The sequence below is a fragment of the Camelus dromedarius genome, chromosome 9 (assembly GCF_036321535.1).
Source record: "Camelus dromedarius isolate mCamDro1 chromosome 9, mCamDro1.pat, whole genome shotgun sequence".
NCBI lineage: Eukaryota > Metazoa > Chordata > Mammalia > Artiodactyla > Camelidae > Camelus > Camelus dromedarius.
Window position 1 is genome coordinate 49619852 of NC_087444.1, and position 19166 is coordinate 49639017.

Below are 19166 nucleotides of genomic sequence, written 5' to 3' on the forward strand. Positions count from 1 at the left end.
GCTTTCTGTGGTGCTGTCTGTCACTTATTATGTGGGCTTAGAAAGTGCTCTTTGTTGATACTGCATCTGTCCCTGCCTTAGCTGTGGGAATGTCAGCTACCCACTCTGGTGTCCCCCAGGTTTCTGGGCCCCAGGAACCACCAGCACAGACCCACCAGTGTCTGGTGCTGGGAGCCACCGTAGTGAGTGTGCAATGACACACCTGAATCCGTGGTGCCACAGGGTCAGCACAGACCTCAGCCCCGCCTCTGCATACTGTATACTACACCCACCCCCACTGTTTGGAACTCACTGCCTGTTCCTCCCAGAGGCACAGGGTCCAGAGAGCACAAATCCGCCCTCTTTGCCTGGGGCTGTGAACAAATCTCAGTCCCCGCTGTAAGTCCCCGCTGTAAAGTTGCAGGGCTGCTGGGTATGGATTCAGCTTGCAGCCCTGTCTCCATGCAGCAGCAGTGGCTGTGACCGAGCCCCACCTCTCTTCTCGAGAGAACACACCAACAACAGAGCCAAGTGGAGAAAGCGGTGATGGCACAGCTGCCTCACTCTCCTCCCTGCCACGAACACCAGCAGTGGTACCTTTTTATGGAGGGTCCCAAGCAGTTCTCCACACACACCCCCAGCCAGAGCTCACACCACCCTCCAGTCCCCTGAGGCTGCCTCTGTGCTGTGGGCCCCGGCCCTCTGCCCGGGCTCCTCACCAATCTCCAGCAGCAGGTCCCGCCTTGTCCCTGCTGGCTCGTGTCTAGGGCCAGGGATCGCAAGGACCCTCCATGGGAGTTTGTCTTCATTTTGTCTGCCAAGAAGCCAGCACATTCTCCTCTGAGCCTCGGAAGCTCCACTTCTGACCCACTGACCTCCTGGCTGGAGAGGATGTGTCCCAGCATGAGGGTACCTTTCTTCCTTTGCCACTCACTCCCTGCAGGACCAGTCCCGCACTGATTTTTTCTTTTTCTTTTTTTCTCTTACTGGATTTTGTGAGAATCCTCCAGTTTTTCAAAGCGAGGGACACTCTGTCAGAGTTCAGTAGGTGTTCTATGCAATTCACTGGGTTTGTAGACATAGTTCTTGGTGTATTCGTGGGAGAGGGCGACCTGGAGTCCCTGTACTCCACCATCTTGGCACCTCCCCTAGACTGTCAAATCTTGAAGTCGCCAGTATAGGTACTCTGGACTCACAAAATACTCTTAAAATGCTAACAATTATATCTAATTCATTTTTAGTTTAAAATTCTATTTTAATAATCCATATTCTTAATTTCTTTTATTATGAAATTCTTGATATTTTTGTTTCCTTGATATTTGCCTTATTCATCTTTTAATGAAGTGTTTTTCTTTATTATTATAGTCATCACCTGAAGATGAAGTCCAGGCTGGGACACTTGACACAGCAAAAGAAATGGAGGTGATTATATTTTATGCTTTATAAAAAATATTTAAATAGAGAATAAGCTAAAAAGCCTAAATGATAAAGCTTTTACTTTAAAGGAAAAATAATTATTGTAGTATCTTCTAAGATAAAAGAACTCTTTTGCCTGTGGGGAATGTCAGTAATAGCTGTGCAGTCGACGAGCATGTAAACAAGGGAGCCAACACCAGTCACCACCCAGTGCCAGTGTGCGCGCCGTGGGGACACAGGTCGGAGGGCCCAGCCACTCTGCAGAGCTGAGGGGAGCCTCACAGGGGCTTCTGGATGAACCAGGTCTAGAAGGATGCACAGGCGTTCTCCAGCAGCAGGGCCAGGCATCCACAGCGGGTAGAACTGAACTGCCTGTGTAATGACATAAACAGATCCAGGTGTGCAGAGCGCCCAGAACGTGAGCGAGCACAGGGCACCTGGAGAGAGGAGGAAAGGTAGTGAGGACCAGATGATAGTGAGTCATACATAACAGTGCTGAGAAGTTGAGATTTTATCTTTGAAGATAGGATGCTATGATAAAATGTGGAGAAGAGAGGGGCTGGAGGGAGGGGACCAGTGAAAAGCTATGGGATTTACTCAGCAGAAAACTAACTAGCATAACAATATAAAGGAAGAGAATAAAGATGTGTAACAAAGAAAAATACGGTAGAACTACAATTGTCAGGAGCTGGAGCATGAGGCAGATAATATCGTTAGCTCATATTGGACGTACAGGAAAAGGAGCACACCTTTGTCAGGCAGAGAAATTTCATTCAGTTGCAGGGCTGTGTGTGGTTTAGGACATTATTAGCAGCGTGTGGAAGTCATTGGTGTCAGGGTAGAATTACTGTAGTTATTAAGGTAAATGAGATCATCCAGGCAGAACTTGTAGACTGGGAAAGGGTCAAAGAACAGAGCCTTGGAGAAGACCAGCAGTTAAGGTGGGGAAACCATGAACGAATGGCATGCAGGAAAGAGTCCAGCAGTGTCAGATGCTGCACAGAAGCCCAGTAAGAGAGTCTAGCAGATGTCATTTGTCATCATAATCAGAATAATTTCAGTGAAATGGTGGGGACAAAAGGTAAAGATTCCATGAGTTAAATGAGTGGAGGAAAACTGGGACATTAAAGATCAGAGAGATGTAAGCCCTTTGAGGGGAAAGAAGACCTGAAGGTGTGAGATCAAGTAAAGATAGATGCAAATGTAGATTGTATTTACATAACCATGGCATTTTTCAAGACAGAGTTGCCAAGCAACATTGTGTGCTTAGTGAGCAGACAAGAATGAAAGAGATCTTGAGAATGGGAAAGAAAGCAGGGTAAGAAGTGTATACTGAGTAGCGTTGTAAGAGCCCAGCTGGAATGGCAGACCATTAGTATGCACTGATACGGTTTTCTCCACTACACACTTGTAGGCTGCATGGAGGCAGAGAAGTTGGGTGTTCAGATGGAGCTTAGAGTGCAATACCAAAGTCTAAATGGGACCATCAGCTTTTGGTGACTCATTATCAGGATTTATCCATTCCCAAAAAGCAGTGTTGGGAGTATGGAAGTCTGAGTCTTCTGATTCCACAAATAAGACTCCACCTTTTTTAGGATTTTTTTTCTCCCGTGCAATACTGTCAGCCTGGCTATGGGCCCCAGAGGAGACCCAGGAGATATCTTATGTTCAAGATCTTCCACAGGGAGTGCAAGTGTGTAGACGGGAACGTTGCCAGTGAACCTCGGCAACATGATGCACTGTCTTAGTCAGCAGAAGCTCTTCCCGGTGCAGGCAGGAACAGGGCTTTTATCTTCAGAGTAGTGATGAGACACAGGATGCAGATTGTGTGAGACACGCCATTCCATTACAGAAGTGTAGATTCACGAACATGTCTGCCAGGATTTGGGGATGGTTTTTTAAAGGTTTTTGTAGGCATCAGAATTATAACTCTAAATAGGTGAAATAACTTGGCTTATAAACACAAGCCATCTTACTAGCATGCTCATTCTAGCACTGTCAGGGCTTAGCAAGCTCAAATAATTTTTTTTTTTAAGCAGGTTACAGAAATTGAGCCACCAGGGCGTTTAGACCCCAGTAATCAGGACAGGCTCACAGCACTGAAAGCAGTAACAAACTTCGGAGCTCCAGTTGAAGTCTTTGACTCTGAAGGTGAGTGTCTCCAGAGGGTTTGAAGGAAGCACTTCATGACACAGGCAGTGAAGATTTAATGTCACACGAGCACAGATGAACACAGCCATTCACTATAGGAGCACGTTGGTGGCCATGTGTCAGTGAAGAGTAAAGCATGTCTGTGGTATTGATTTCATCTGAGGGGGATTACTCCTTTGAGGAGAGGAGACTAACCAATAAATAGCAAAACCCCAGGGCACAGTACTCAGTTTACTGCATAAGATCAAATACAAATATGTCCATGTGGTCTTTAGTAAGTTATTTTTCTTACCACCCAGAAGCTGAAGTGTTCCAGAGGAAACTTGACGAGACCACCAAACTGCTCCGGGAGCTCCAGGAAGCCCAGAATGAGCGCCTGAGCACAAGACCCCCTCCCAACATGATCTGTCTCTTGGGTCCCTCATACAGAGAAATGCATCTCGGTATGTTGTACCTCCAGCAAGAGGAGAATTGGGGTGCTTAAAGGAAGAACTCTTTGAGTTGTGATGCCACTGGGAAGTAACCCTGAAATATTCATGGACAGTTTGGGGGAGGGTTTTTTTTTTTGCATTTATATATTTATTGGGCTTTTGTTTTTTTTAGTTATCTAAAGGAATCACATTTCAGTACCTTGAACTGTGTTTATATTGATTTTTTTCTTTCTTTCTAGCTGAACAAGTGACCAATAACCTTAAAGAACTTGCACAGCAAGTGACTCCAGGTGATATTGTAAGCACGTACGGAGTCCGAAAAGCGATGGGGATTTCCGTCCCTGCCCCGGTCACTGAGAACAACTTTGTAGATTTAACAGAAGGTACGTGCCCTGTGTCCCTGGGAGACTGGAGAGCTAAGTGTGAGTAAAAGGAGACATCAGTCCTCTCCCTCCAAGTAACATCTGAAAGGTTTTGTTCTGCATGTTAACGTATAAACTGTTTTAGTTTTCTTTCCATCTTGTCTAAAGAATAAAGATTCCACACATTTGCAAAAAAAAAAAAAGCTACAGTGAGTACCTAGTCTTGACCCTTTGACATGGTAGAGAAGTGCTGTCAAATTACTCTTCTTTTCTTTCACATCCTTTTTTTAATTAAAAGGAAAAAAGGCTGAATGAAGGTTTTTTTCCCCCCCAGATTTTGAAGAACCTAAAAAGACTGATGTTACTGAGTGTGGACCTGATGGGATTTGAAGCTAACTGGTATTTGAGTATATATTATGTATATATTTTTTTCATTCTTAACTTGGACATGCTTTTCAGAAGATATTAAATATTTGTAAATTGTGTTTTTAATTAAACTCTGGAACAGTTAATTTTAATGTTCCAGAGATTGGACTTCTGTCAGGTAATAAAGCTGAACCTGGGGCTGCGAGCTGTGTTGTGCGTGTCAGCTAAGTTACCCCTTCACCTTCCTCAGGCGCTGAATCTGAGGATGAAGTGATAGAGGAAAGCTTGGAAAATGAAACAGCCTTTTTCATGATGATCCATTAAAAGAAGTTCCTCCAGATAATTGAAATCCCTCATTTTCTACATCTGCCATACTTTTCATTAAGGAAATTATAACCAAATGTTTCCTAACTTACCAGATTACACCTTGATGATTTATTCAGAAAGTGGCCTTAGGAGGAACATGACTGACCTGTCACCACAGCAGGCAGAAAGTGGGTGGGAGTAGACCTGGCAGAGTTTTTTCAGAATAAGGATAGTGCTCCTTCCTTACGTTTCACAGACAGGACGGTACCTGAGAAACTCCTTAAGCATCCCCATCCAGTGAGATTTTTCCATTGTTACAGATAAAAATACTTAAAGCAACTCTAGAAGTTACTAGTATGTCCCCTACATACCTGTTGGGAGTGATGTCCCCATCTAGGAGGATTAGGTAAGTGATTAGGGGCTTTCTGCTACTACCAAAAACAAATACCATCAAAAACAAACAAAAAAAACCTACCAGGAGTTTCCTAGCATTAACTTACTTGGTGTTCCTCTTTGAGTGGTTTTTGCCATTTGTCAGAGGGTTATTTGGAACTATAGTAAAAGGATAAGACAGATAAGATAACAAACTAACGCATTCTTGAATACACAAGGATAAACAAGCTTAAAGGAAAGTTTACATTTCTGTTTCTCACAGGTCACCTACGCCCCTGCCATGCCCCTAAACTAATACTCATCTACTTGTTTCTGAAATGCAAAGGCCAAGTGCCTGAGCAGGTTAATTCTTTAAGTAGGATACCATGTTATGTGGCTCTCTTTTATAACCAGGCACTAGACTGTAGCCTAGTTTAGTGAACAAATTAAGTTTAAGACCCTGCTCAGACTGTTGGGAGACCTTCTGTAAAACACGCAGGCAGGAAGCCGTTTTATTATTTTCTTGACTTTGAAAACTAACATTTAACAAGTAGGATGAAGGAAAATTGATTCTCTCAAGAGAGTTAAAATGACCTAATCTTCCAAAAACCTACTTGAAATCATATGCCAAGAGAATTAAAGAATCAGTTCAAATAAGTATTTATCAGGTCCTTTTAGAGTTTGTCTCTCCAGTGTAATTCAGGTCATAACTAATTCTTAAACTTGATCTACTTAGCTAAGGTAAGTTACCAAAGGCCAAGAAAACATTTAAATTCAAAACACTTCAGGCTATTCAGGTTTTCTAAATTGCTAATTTAATCGGTGAAAAGCTAAACAAAGTAGGAATACTGGTACTTTATAAAAATGAAATACAACATTTTGAAACAAATGTTACAGATCTATAAATATTCAGTATATAGCATAACCCCTAGTCATTTGTGTGTGCTTTCTCCAAGCATACTTCTGTACATATGTACAATGTATACAGTGGTTAATGCTCTTTTCTGTTAGGAAATTTTCTTAATAAGCCAACCAGAAAACTTCAGGTGTGACTTTTACTCATGTCAGTGAGCCCACCTTAGTAGAAACTTGAAGCAAGTCCCTGACCCCTAGAGAAGGTCAGTGTTTGAAAAGATACTTGTCCTGTCATAAAGCAAAATGACACCTATGAAGAAATGACTTGGTATTTGGAAAACAGATTTATAAAAAATAACTAAGTGGTTTTTATGGTCAGTTATACACTATGATCTGAACATCAAAAGTTAAAACCTTAATATTCTTATCCAAGCACAGTACTTTCATTGGAAATAAAGAAAAATACATGAGTGGTAACCAGTTATTTTTTAAACTCCCAGTTGGGATTTCCGTTGCTGGAGGAAAAAGGTAATTTGAATATTGCAAGAGTAGAAAGAAGCATGTCCCCCTCAGAGGGGCCCCGCGCACTGATGTGTGTCTACACTGTACCAGCGACAGAACCTCCCTGACGCCCCAGGAAGGCCCTGCTGAGCAGCCCTGGTCACTGATGATTTTCAGGGTATAGATTTCAGTGTAGTACTCACCTGAAACCAGCCCTTTACATGAAGAATTGGTGTGTAAAAAAGGCAATTTAAGTAAGGCTTATTTCCTTTACCAGCGTTTTTGCCATAAAATTCCTTTAGGACACCAAGTTCTTATGATTTATTCATACCTATTCCAGTTTCATACGGTGCACCGCACTGCCACCAGCCCGCCCAGCCCCAAGCCAGACACAGCGCAGGCCGGCCGCAGCTTCGGCTCCGGTTCCCCCGCCCGTGGCTGGGGTGGCGTCTCACCCCCGGGCCCGCTGTCCCGGGAAGCCTGGCTGCTCAGTCACCTGTCTGCAGCTTTGTGTAATCTTTCAAAGTCTCATGTTTGCAAGATTTTCTGTATAATTTCAGGGGAGTTCCTGGGTGACTTCTAGCTAAAAATTCAGCTGTATTAGAAATCCAGGGGACACTGTGGTTCAGAGAGGGGACTGGGCAGTTTGGTTATTCCTTACCTGGAATCACAGGCTGACTTCTTTCGATTTTTTCTGAGTTGAAGCACTGTTAAGACCACATCTCACAAACCTAGTTTTTAGCACTTGCCTTAATTCTTTCGGTTCAGAACAAGACCGTCTCAACATTTGTGAGAGGGCTGGCTTCCCAGACACGGGAACCTCTGTACGTGCTTATGCTGGGTAGCACGCCTTTTAGTTTTAAAGCTCTTCAAAACACTAGCTAGCTCTGAGGACTGAAGAGAAGGAAGGAAGTACTGCAGGTTGTCCAGGTTCTCTCTCCACAGACCCACGCCTTTCCAATACAAAACTGAGACAGAGCTGAAGATTGCAGGGGGCGCTTAAAAATGCAGGAGTCAGGGAAGGGCTATGGGCTTATACCTTATTTCCTAGGCTTTTCTGCTTACTGAACCTGACCTCAGAATGCTGGCTTCAGAGTTGTCTGATTCGAAGCCCAGGCTGTGCAGGCTCCTTGCCTTCCTGCTTTGAGTCACATTCCTCAGAGCTCCATCCCACAGCTGAGCTGATCCCTGACGCTCACACTGGACAGTGGTCCCACTTCTGTGCCAGCGGGTACAAAGGCAAAAAGACTATACTGGAGGGAAGAGAATTTGTCTAGCATCCAGGAAGTCATTAAAAAAGATGATACCGCCATTAATAATGTATCCACTTAAAACAAACACATGCCAGAGATGGCAAGAAGTCAGAAGTGTCCCTTGTGGGGTTTTCTCCTTACTGCTTGAAACCATGTATCGATTTAAGACACCCTTTCAACTGTTTACCAGAATGCCTGTGTGAGAAATGTGGAATCTTGTAGCTGGTCCGCTGGGAAGAAAGGAGCCCCCTAGACTAGAAAGGGTGAGTCTCGCCTGCGCAGCGTACAGGCCGCGGCCAGGGGCGTGTGTGCTCCGGGTCGTGCTCTGACGACTCCCCCACGGCACTGAGGGGATGAGGGTCTGGAGCTCACAAGTGAGCCCTCTCCTGCTGTGGTGGAGGACGTATCGCAGACCAACAGAGAGGTTCCGGCTGCCTGTGCAGGATAAGGCTCGGGAGCCGCCTCAGGCCACACGTTCTGAGAAATCCTCTCGTGCAAGTCCAAGGAAGCCACACAGATCCACCAGCCAGGGTGGTGGTGGCCACGCCCTTGGAATGCCTTTATGACTGGTGTGGGGCTGCGCCTTCCCCCTGGCTTGCTTCAGGGAAGGAAACGGGCTTCCAGCATGTTCTGCATCCACCAAAAGCCCTCAGTTCAACCCCAACCCTTGAAACTTGGCAGTATCTGTGCAGACAAAGTAAGTCCTCAGTTCACCCTTGCCTTTGACGTTGATGAGTCCGCGGCATTCGCAAGAGTAACCTAGTCCCTGGAGGATGGTACAAGTCTCTTCCGTAACCTGAAAAGGAAAAGAAAGCTAAGTCTTCAGAGGCAGGAAGAAAACCTGCCGTGGGAGGGACAGACAGAAGTCGGCCGACAGGCAGCATACGTGTCTGGTTTCCCTCAAGAATTTTGTTGCTAGAATCCCACAGCTGACTGACACCCGGGTTCCCTCACCTCTGCGAAGGTCTCTTCCCCTTGGGTACAGGTTTCCCCAGGTGAGTTTTTACCTGGATTTTCCCAAGTTCTCCAGTGCTTTCCATTCGACTGGCGACATTGACCGTGTTTCCCCAGATGTCATACTGAGGTTTCCGTGCCCCAATCACTCCAGCAATCACGGGCCCGTGGTTTATGCCTGAAGATAATGTTTGCAGTTGGCAGATCATAGAGGCAAACCTCAGGCTTGTAAGGCCACAGAATCCACCCGGCAACCACAGAAGGCATTGACAGAACACAACTGAAATGAATGTTGGAACAGTGCTTCCTGAGCCTGGGACAGGAGATGGTACTTAGGATATGAGGAGGGCGAACCTTGACAGTTCTTTCTCAGACTCTGCTTTACTCGAGGAGAAGCTTGTGTCCAGTGTTAACACTTTCCTCATGTCTGCTAACTCTTAGCGAAGAGTGAATAGGCTTTGGGCACTGACCCTTTTAGCTAACAATGACTAGTTAGGTTATTGACTTTGCTTTGTTCTAAGTGTATTTTAAGGTCACCTGCTTACAGCCAGGAATCTGAGCTTTGCATTCTCTGTAGTGATATATTCGTATTTATTTAAGACTTTCAAAAATAACTTTGTAAATAGTATGCAAGGAGCGACTGGGTAATCGCTGAGGTTGTAGGGTCAGAGAGAATTCTGCAACTTATCATAACTGATAGCAGTGCACACTGGGCTGAGAGTGGGCTTGCCAGGAGACAGGGGCTGCACAGTCCCACCCGCCTCCCCAGGGCCTCACCAACGCGGAGGCGGAAGGAGTTGAAGGAGTGCCGGTTGATGCCGTCCAGCTTGCTCATCAGGGCGGTGCTGAACTCCACCATGATGCCGATGTGGGCATGCTGCCGCTCCAGGTCCTGTGGACAGAGCGCTGCACGCGGGGCCGGGGCCATCACACCCGCCTTCCTGCCTCCACCAGGTGTCAGGTGGACACTCCAAAGCCCCCTGAGCTGGTAAGTGCTGTGCCCGAGCCCGGCCATGAAACCCGTGGCGGGGGTAGTGGGGCAGGCATTGATGGGACCCTCTGCAGAGGCTCCAGAACCTGCTCTGCCACTGAAGATCCCCTCCTGGTGAGGGGCCACATGCCCCAGACCCTCACCAGAATCCTCCCTCAGGCTTTGTCCTTCTCCCATAGGATGGGGCATGGGGAGGTGCCCCTTTCAGGTAAAAGACAGGTCTAGGGCTGGGACGGGAGGCCACCAAGTAGGCGGAGTACCTGGTTCTCGTGCCCTGAGGGGATGCTGAGCCCTGCCGCTGCCATGTATGTGCTGCCGATGGTCTTGATCTTCTCCACACCGCTGAACTTGGGCTTTAACAGCAGCTGTAGGACAAAGGGAAGCAGGGCCACATGACACAGCTGCAGCCGGGGCTGTCCCAGATGCTGAGAAGGGTTAGGATTCCCTCCCAGCACCACTTCCCGTGCACACATTCCACATGCTGGGCCCTTCCCAGCTGAGTTCACACCTCCGTCCAAGTGGGGACACAGCCTCTGGGTTCTCTCTCTGCTCCTCCTCTCATCTCTGTTCCCTGACATTCCCTGTCTCCTCCATCCTCATCTGCTCTTGGTCCTGCTAAGGAGCAGACACACCACCCAACAGTATCTACACAGGAATGTCGATTATTTGTCTGCAGCTGAGAGTTAAGCCCAAACTGACTTCCTCTGAAACAGGTTGATGACACTGGCTTAGCAGGAAATCAGACTGTTCTACAAGGACCTAAATCTAATCTAAGCAAGCTGCCCATCACAGGGAAGATAACAAAATACTTATTGAAAAAACAAAATTTGTATGTACCTTTTATAGTTTGTGTAATGTGTTTTCCTCCCAAGGGAGCCACACCATGTGTGTTAACTGGGTGCAGGACGCCCCCACCCTCTCCTCCAGCTCAGGGCGGGGGTGGGGGGGAGCCCCGCCCGCGCAGGCAGCGGGGAGGTTGGGGCGCACCTCATCGAAGTCAGCGATGATCTCATTCAACAGGCGCAGGCACTCCAGCCCTTCGTTGTTGATGTCGCACTCTGTGTAGAACACTTTAAAGTCCGGCACAGACGCAAACATGACACACACGCAGTCGTAGGACTGATGGTACCAGTCCTGGATTGGGGTGAGAAGAAGTGAGACTCTGCGGCACCCCCCGGCCTCGTGTGGGGGCGGGGAAGCAGGCCCTGGAGACGATTCCGCTCCAGGAGCAGATGTTACTGGCATGGGGAGGGGGTCAGGGGTGGGGGGTGCTGAGCAGTGGTTCCCAGCCTGCCTGTACCTGAGACCCACCTGGGGGCTGTTACAGAATAGGTTTTGAATCGGTTGGTCGGGGAGGGTTAAGCTCAGATTAGTTTTGGGCTCTTAAGTACCCTGGGTCTGTATGGCTGGGGTTGAGAGCCCCGGGGCAGTAGAAGGTAACAGGCAGGAGGCCTGGGTTCCATACGCACTGGGCCTGGGTTTCCACATCTGTAAAGCTCACTGCTACACAAAATTGGTAGAAATGCATGTTTTGATCAACAGATGGTCCAGATTACAAAGCCCTGGACATTTGCTCCTTGCAACAATCCTGCCAGCCAAGCAGTCAGCCCCTTTTTACAGATGTGAAAATCAAGGCCCAGGGCAATGAGGCATCTTGTCCACAATCACACCGGAACCCAGGTCTCTGACTCCAAAGCCTGTGTTCTTACAGCGGATACCACCATGGCCTCCTGGGCGCACCGTGGGGCCCAAGAGCCACAGAAAGCAGGTGCAGAAAGCATGTGGCAGCTGTAACACTTCACTCCACGGGACAGCGTCTATGCCTTCAGGCTCCCTGCCCTAGTGACTGAGCCCCTTCTCGCCCACACCTCGTTTAACTTGTCACCAATGAAGTGGGCGGCCACGTGGGCTGGCAGGACGTTCTCTAGAAGGAGGCGATTAACGTTCTCCATGGTTTCAAACTCCTCGTGTTCCATCTTGAACTTCTTCTTCCACAGACAGTCCAAGCGGCAGTAATAATCAATCTGCGGACAGAGGGCAGCATCAGAGTCCTGGCCACAGTGAGCGATGACAGGGCACACTTGTAACCCTGGGGGTGACGGAGCCAGCCCACCAGCACCCCCACCCTGCGCCCCTGGCAAAGGTCTCCAACTCAGTAGGCACCCTCCAGGGGCCTTAAAACCTCAGTCACCCATGACTCGAGTGACTCGCAAGATTAAATGTCACTCATGCCCGGATGGGAGGTAAGGACACTTACTCAGGACCCCAGACCCAGGGGCCAGAGCTTCCCTAAAGACTGCTGTCTTGCGTGCTGCTCCAAATCTGAGGCAGCCCCAGCCCCAGCCCCAGCCCATCCTCTCTCCAAGTAGAGAGAAAAGCTAGGGAAGCAGTGGGCATTTCCAGGCTGTACCTGTCTGGAGAGCATGATGAGGGTGGTGTAAAACAGGACCAGGTAGAAATTGATCATTGTCTTCAGATCCCACGAACAGGATGGGGGGCTGCTGGATGAAGGGGAAAGGCAGGTGTCGCCTCCAGTTCCCCTCAAAGCCCCCCAGGCACAGGAGGTGGCAGGGGCCCAGACACAGTGCCAGCCCGCGGGCAAGTGAACAAGAGAGCAGAGATCATGTCCTCATGCTTAGCAAACAAGACGGCTTCAGGTTGTAGAGAAAAGAGTGTTGTGGGGTGGAGGTTGACAGGGAGATAGGGGAGGCCTCTCTGAGCTGACATCTGTGCTGACACCTGGTGCAAGGAAGAGCCGTGGCAAAGTCTGAAGGAAAGTGCTCCAGGCAGGCGGGGGAGCAGCCAAAGGCAGCCAGAGCTCCTGCAGGTGAGCAGGGCTCGCAGGTCGGCAGGACTGTGCAGGCACAACCTTGTTCTGGGTCCTCAAGCTCCTGCCTTTTAGTTGAAGGGGAGCCAGGCCCGTCTCAATCCACTTGGGGTCCAAAGCCCCTCGGAACCATGCACACACACCAGACCCTCCCATCTGTCTGGGAATAGACTATAGACAGCGGCTCTTTCCAGAACTCTGGAGATCCAGGACACAGCTCAAAGCAGGGACCTGGGCTCGAGCTGAAGCCTTGCCTCCTCCCTGCTCCCCCGGAGACCAGCCGAGAGACAGGATGACCCAGGTGACCTCTGTGGGACCAGGGACATCCCCCTGCAAATGAGTCACACTCAGCTCTGAGTCTTGCACTTCCCCTCTGTGAAGTGGAAACCATGCCGCCTGCCAGACCACCCCACAAGGTGTCCAGTCCAGAGGGGACTGTGAATGCAAAAGCACCTTAGTTTGAAATGACACTGAGACAAAGCAAAACAAAAAGTGCTGCAATGGGCTACAGTCAAGACAGGCAGGGGGACTGGGGTCCTGGCAGTGAGTGACTTGGGCCCCACCTGAGGGTGCCATTGGTCTTGGTGAGGTTGCTCGGGCTGTGGCCACAGCAGTCCCACTGCCAGCATGGGGAGATGTTGAAGAGCACCAGGTAGGCCACCAAGGCCACTGTCAACAGCACGACCTTCAGCTCCAGGCTCATCCGCAGGAAGACAGAGCAAGCGATGAAGGCCAGGATGCAGCTGCAGGTGTAATACTGGGAAGACAGGGATGTTGGTCACCTCACTACCTCCCGTCACCAAGAGGCACCTCCTGGACCAGTGGTCACCAAAGGGAGGGGCACCTTTAGCCATGGGGGAACCTGGGAAGAGCCAGTGTGTCTTCAGCATCACTCTCTTGCCTTGTTGACCTCCCTTAACAAAGAGCAGGCAACAGAATTTAAAACGTTTTAGTATTGTGTTGTTTTTACTGTATTCTTATTTCTAATTATGGCAAGAGAGCTTACTTCAAGGGATAAAAATGTACTAAATAAAACTGCAGGTGGGGTGTGGCTGTGACAAGGTCAGGGCAGTGGTCTGAGTTCTGCCATGAGCTGGCCCTTCCCAAAGTGCATCTCTGCCCATGTTACTCTCCAGCTCAAGATCATGCTGTGGCTCCCCACTACCCGTAGAATAAAGACCAAGTTCTCACACTCCACTCAGAGCTGGATCAAACCTACTTCTGGCTTCATCCTCAGTTCTCCCCCACCTCCTCCCCATGAAGCACCTGAAACCTACTGTGTCCACTAGCTGCCTCAGCTTTTTCTCACTGTCCCTTCTCCCATCCCCCCATCGCATAACTTTCTGCCCTTTAGAGACCAGCTCAAATTCACCACCACCACCCTCAAGTCCCACAGCCCTCATCCTGTCCAGGAGGGCGCTCCCACCTGGCTCTACCGCCTGTGAGGCAAATGCATCAGCCTCTGTGCACCCGCTTCCCTGTTGATGCCGTGGAGGTCACGATGGGTGTGGTCAGGAGACAGCCACCAGCAGAGGGTGCTCCCACCCTCTCACCTTCGACCCAGCATGCCAGCACCCGGACCCCTCGGCCCACGGGCCCTGGTTTCTCGGCCTCCCCTGGGAGAGGCTGGACTCAGCTCTTCCACACCTGTCCACACAGGGGCCATCCCAGTGAGGACACACTCACCGGGAGGAGCTCACACAGGGTCCTCTCCCGGCTGCTGGCGGCCCCCTGGCCTGTCTCGTTCCCAGCAGGCAGCACCGGGACCAGGAAAGGCATCAGCGGCTACAGAAAAGACAGGTCCCCATGAGATGTTGTCCAGGGGCTCCGGGCTGGGGATCTGGAGGAGCCAGAGGGCAGGGCCTGGGCCTCCATGAGCACCGTGGGCAACTCCCGCCAGGCCCAGCTCTAAGCTTAGCACAGAGCCATGGAGCCCCGACTTCCCACCGCAGCCCGGCAGCTTCAATGCGGAGAGAGGGTATCAAAGGAAGACATGAGGACGCCACCCCCAGAGCCCTGTCCCAGAGGCTGACTCAGCGGGAGAAGCTGGGAGCAATGTTTTCAGTGAGGTCCCTTCTCCCCAGGTGATGCTGAGGGAGGGGATCACAGAGTCCAGAGTGCAGGGGGCGGGCAGTGTGGGAAAGAGGCACTGAATCCAGATGTCAGAGCTGGGGGGTCGGGCCAAGACAAGTGCCACCTCAGCATGGAGCTCCGAGCCCGCCCGAGAAGCAGGCCCCAAGCTCATGCTCATGCCCAGGAAACTGGGTCTCGGAGAGGCTGGGCCGGGACCTCCTCCCAGGGGGCTGAGAAGAAAGACTGAGATGTTCACGAGGACATTGTGGCGGCTCAAGACATCTCACCGTATGAGCTTGGCCGCACAAGAGCTCTAGGGGCGCCAAGTCCTCATGTGACAAATGCAGGGTGAGGAGCCCTGAGCTGCCAGACACTCCACAGGGCCCGCCCATGGGGCTCTGGATACGGTCACGCCAGATGCCATTTTTAGGCAACAGGATTATAGGATTCTAGAATCTAGCTCCCAGGGTCAGAGACTGGCTCCCTCCCCCAGGAAGTGTGCACGGCCCCAAGGGGTCCTTGCCAGGCCTGCCTTCCCCCACCCCCAGAACCTACCAGGTTGACGACGGCAATGGTGAGCAGGCTGCCGACGGTCAGGACAGCCAGGGACACCCGCAGCAGGGGCTGTGTCTCCACCCTCTCAGAGATGGCTCCGAGCGTCCCCCAGGCCGGGCAGCACCTCTGTGGAGTCACAGGGTCGAGTCAACCAGCACCCGCAGCTGCACCCGCACCCGGAGGTGAGGGAGAGCCTGCTGGAGGCCTGGCCAGGGGGCCCCCATCCCAAGGGCCCTGAGGGCATGAGAGCTTCTGAGACCTCCGCTGGGGAGAGTCAGGTGGTGGTGTACCCCCAGCCTGGAGCTCAGGACACATGTGGAGTGCAGACAGAAGGGACATCCCCACCCCTGGGGCCGGGGACAGCCACAGCCACTTGGGGACCACTAGCACCTAGGAAAGAGAATCCTAGGAGAAGCCTCTGAGCACTCAGCAGATTATCCTGGAGGCCAGAGGGGCAGAGCTCACAGGGAGGGGTGGGGGGCTGGGGGACACCAAGGTGGGGGCAGGGGCAGTGGGGCCAGGCTCCCACCACACAGCCTGGCACCCGGTCAGGGGCCTCCCCACTCACCAAGAATTTATCCGCAAAGCACAAGCCTAGCACCAGCCCCAGCACGCAGGCCACCAGCCCAAAGGACACACCCAGAGCTGCCACCCTGGAGGGGATGGAGAAACACAAGTTCTAGGGGACCCTCTGCCCAGGGCCAAGCCTCAGGCAAGCTCCCCATCCCCACCACCTCAATTCACCTTCTGCCCCCTCAAAACAGCTACCTATACTCAGCCAAAGGGGAGCCTCTGAACACCATGGTCCAGCTGCCCCACCCACAACACACAAAGCCTGGCCAAGACTCCAAGACCAAGGTCAACATCACACCCCCCTTTCTGGGCCAAGTATATAAGAAATGGGTGACTGTACAGCCTTTAGGCTCCTGTCTGGCACATAAGTACCATCTGAAAGTGTTCCCTGTTTCGTCTTTATTAACCACATCCTAAACCACAATCCTAGTGGACCCTCTGGCTTAACCACCCTTCCAGAAGCCACCAAGTAGCTGACCTTACTCCCTCCCTGACCTCAGCCCCCTGTCCCTGCCCCTGCCCCTGCCCCTACCAACAGAGCCTTTGGCAGAAGCAGGAAACTCAGCAGCTCCTGTGTCCTGGCCCCACACCCTGAATAAGGCATTAACCCCCGTGAGCCTCAATTTCTCACATCTAAGAGAAAGATGGTGATGGCTACGGTTTTGGGGAGCTGGACCTTCTAAGGCCCTAAACACCTAAGGTAAGGCAAGGGTCACAAACTTAAGTGCCCACAGGGCCACACAGATAACAGGTGACTTTGAAGGTGAGAGGCATCTGGGAGTGGGGAGGCCTGCGGCATGCCATTCAAATAAAACAAACAAACCAAAAACACCCAACCAGGTTCCTGGGGCTCGAAGGTATAAAGTTACTAGAGTTACTAACTCTAACAGCAGCCCCGTCCTGCCAGTCACAAAGCCCCTTGCAGGTTTTCTAGCAGGTTCTGCAAGGTCACCACCCCTCCTAGCCTGACCCCAGTGGGCTTGACCACCGGCCCACCCCGCCACTGACCTGGGCATCAGCAGGACGTGGACGAGCAGGATGCAGATGAAGACAAGGCTGGCACAAGCGAAGTAGTAGCGGGCCCGGGGGATGGGCGCCAGGCGGTACTGGGGGCGACAGACACTGTGAGGGGCGGCTGGGCCGCTGAGGCCCCACCTGCAGGGCCACTTGCTCCGACCCCTTCTCGGGCTCCACCCTGGCTCCAGTTAATAATATCACAAAAAAAAAAAAACTTACACGCCCTCCTTGACTTCCAGGGGACAATGTTACATTATCATGAACAAAAAATTTTCATTTGTTTCCATTTTGCAGTTTCTGGTGTATAGTCAGAGGGGATACCTTCCCCTCCCCTACTCCTCTCAGATCTCTGCCTTTAATTCCAAGGTCCCTGAAAAGCCCATGTCTCAAGTCCATGGACAAGAGACAAACGTGAGCTCTGGGGCTGCTGTGACTGGGGTTAGTGGTGGGTCTGTTCTCACCCCAAACCAAGGAGCAGGGCCAGGCCTGAGCCCCGAGCTGCCAAGTGGGGGACCCTGTGCTGCCTGGCCCTCCACTCCAGGCACCATCTCAAGATCTCAGCCCACAGGGCTCCTGCCGTAGATAAGCAAACTGAGGCTCAGGGAGCCCAGGCCACACAGCCAGTGGAAGGCCTGCCCGGTGGCTCTGCTGGTCACCACACCTCCCTCCAGACCCCACGCTCCCCGTCTAAGGAGCCCCTTCAAGCCTGGAGGCTGCAATGGCCGAGAAGTCCCAACACCAAAGTGCCTCTCAGATGGGCTATACCTGAGGCCAAGACACCCTGAAACCTGAAAGTCTGTGAAATGGGTACCAGTGCCCACCTTGGCCAGCGGGGTGAGGGTGGAATGACATACGTGTGTGCCTTGGATGTTGCCAGAGCCAGCAGGCACTCAACAAGTAAGTGAGTGGCCACCAGCCAGCAAAAGCACGGTGCTACAGCAGCCAGACGGGAGGGCTAGCCAGGCCCCGTCAATGCTGAGTCTGCGTTTGGGGCATTTCCTTAAAAAGGCCAACGTCGTCAGCCTAAGGTGTGCGCTGGCCAGTATCAGCTGAGGTCCTGGCTGGCACTTGAAGGGAGCAAAGTCTCCCAAGCCAAACGGGCGAACACGCTAACAGGGACACGCCAGGTTCAGAGGTGAGGTGGACAGGAAGAGAGCCCAAATGGGGCTGGACTGAGCCCCGTCCCCACCCCAATGGCAGCTGGCACGATCCTGCAGCACGCTCCCTGAGCTGACCTTCTGGGGCTGTTTGCTGCCCCGTAGCTGGGACCCCCACCCCACCTCAGGCCTTGGATCCTCCATTCCTGGGGCTGCTCAGAGGTCCTCACCTCTCGCTCAAAGCCCTTCTCCAGGAATATGGACCCAAAGGGGTAGAAGTCATCAGACTTGGAGCAGCAGGGCCTGTGGGGCAGCAGATACGGACAGTGAGAGGTGGGGAGAGTCGGGGAGAGTCGGGGAGGAGACCCAGCCTCAGGAGGGGAGTGGGAGTGGGGAGAGGAGTAAGGGCTGGGTGGGGGCCACCCTCAGTGGGGAGAGGGGAGCGGTGGGTGGAGGACCAGGCCTCGCCCTCAGGAGGCAGCACTGTGGACACAGCTGGACCTGGGCATGAGGCACGAGGCAGGCCTGCGCACACAGGGGTCCATATTTGAGGGGGACAGGGGCAAACAGAGGTCTCAGAGCCTCACCTCGTGGAGCTGAGCCCCTCGATGGCTGACAGCATCTCATCATCATATGAGTCATCCTCTGACCGCCCCTTAGGGGACGCACTTCTGGAATCAGACACCCACAATGGTATCACCCCAGGGACCCATGTCCACTCTCCCAGAGGCAGGGTGTGGAGCAGACGATTCACCCAAGTGGGGTTCCCAGAGCCTCATGCAGGATAACGGAGGGATATGTGGGTCCCACTGAGGCCCAGAGAGGGCAAGTGGAGGCCCAGAGAGGGCAAGTGATGGCCCAGCATCACACAGCATTACCCAGCTGGCCAGCAGCCCAGGAAGAAACAGAGGGCAGACTCCTAGCCTGCGGTGCAAGGCCTTTTCCACTAAACCTCAGAGTTCCCTCCCACTGACTCTACAACCCCACTACAGGGTGGGTACACAACAGGCACTCAATCATTGTTATGATCTGGTTGTTAGAAACACTCTGAGCCAAGCCACGACAAAACCCAGGGTCAGGGCTGGGC

At 51.6% G+C, this 19166-nt stretch overlaps 2 protein-coding genes across 17 annotated transcripts in view; one reads left to right on the plus strand and one right to left on the minus strand.

Annotated features, from left to right (window-relative positions):
* The window catches only part of BRD7 (bromodomain containing 7), a 40341-nt gene extending 35221 nt beyond the window's left edge, over nucleotides 1-5120 (plus strand). The window contains exons 13-18 of one of the 3 annotated variants that reach the window (XM_064489184.1): nucleotides 1345-1401; nucleotides 3432-3546; nucleotides 3846-3989; nucleotides 4217-4360; nucleotides 4674-4738; nucleotides 4956-5120. In XM_064489184.1, the coding sequence (XP_064345254.1) occupies nucleotides 1345-1401; nucleotides 3432-3546; nucleotides 3846-3989; nucleotides 4217-4360; nucleotides 4674-4729 (516 nt within the window). In that variant the 3' untranslated portion in view covers nucleotides 4730-4738; nucleotides 4956-5120. Of the gene's footprint in view, nucleotides 1-1344; nucleotides 1402-3431; nucleotides 3547-3845; nucleotides 3990-4216; nucleotides 4361-4673; nucleotides 4911-4955 lie in introns of those variants that run through there. The other 2 variants (XM_031458487.2, XM_031458488.2) reach the window with 2 other exon arrangements.
* A 1055-nt stretch (nucleotides 5121-6175) lies between these two features.
* Nucleotides 6176-19166, minus strand: part of ADCY7 (adenylate cyclase 7) — a 61751-nt gene continuing 48760 nt past the window's right edge. For 10 of the 14 annotated variants that reach the window (XM_064489179.1, XM_064489178.1, XM_064489177.1 and 7 more), the window contains 14 exons: nucleotides 18667-18750; nucleotides 18310-18382; nucleotides 16974-17164; nucleotides 15961-16045; nucleotides 15393-15518; nucleotides 14451-14549; nucleotides 13328-13521; nucleotides 12348-12438; nucleotides 11806-11961; nucleotides 10925-11071; nucleotides 10198-10302; nucleotides 9724-9838; nucleotides 9000-9124; nucleotides 6176-8788 (listed from right to left, as the gene is read on the minus strand). In XM_064489179.1, coding sequence (XP_064345249.1) covers nucleotides 8642-8788; nucleotides 9000-9124; nucleotides 9724-9838; nucleotides 10198-10302; nucleotides 10925-11071; nucleotides 11806-11961; nucleotides 12348-12438; nucleotides 13328-13521; nucleotides 14451-14549; nucleotides 15393-15518; nucleotides 15961-16045; nucleotides 16974-17164; nucleotides 18310-18382; nucleotides 18667-18750 — 1738 coding nt within the window. In that variant the 3' untranslated portion in view covers nucleotides 6176-8641. Of the gene's footprint in view, nucleotides 8789-8999; nucleotides 9125-9723; nucleotides 9853-10197; nucleotides 10303-10924; nucleotides 11072-11805; nucleotides 11962-12347; nucleotides 12439-13327; nucleotides 13522-14450; nucleotides 14550-15392; nucleotides 15519-15960; nucleotides 16046-16973; nucleotides 17165-18309; nucleotides 18383-18666; nucleotides 18751-19166 lie in introns of those variants that run through there. The other 4 variants (XM_031458478.2, XM_031458484.2, XM_064489180.1 and 1 more) reach the window with 4 other exon arrangements.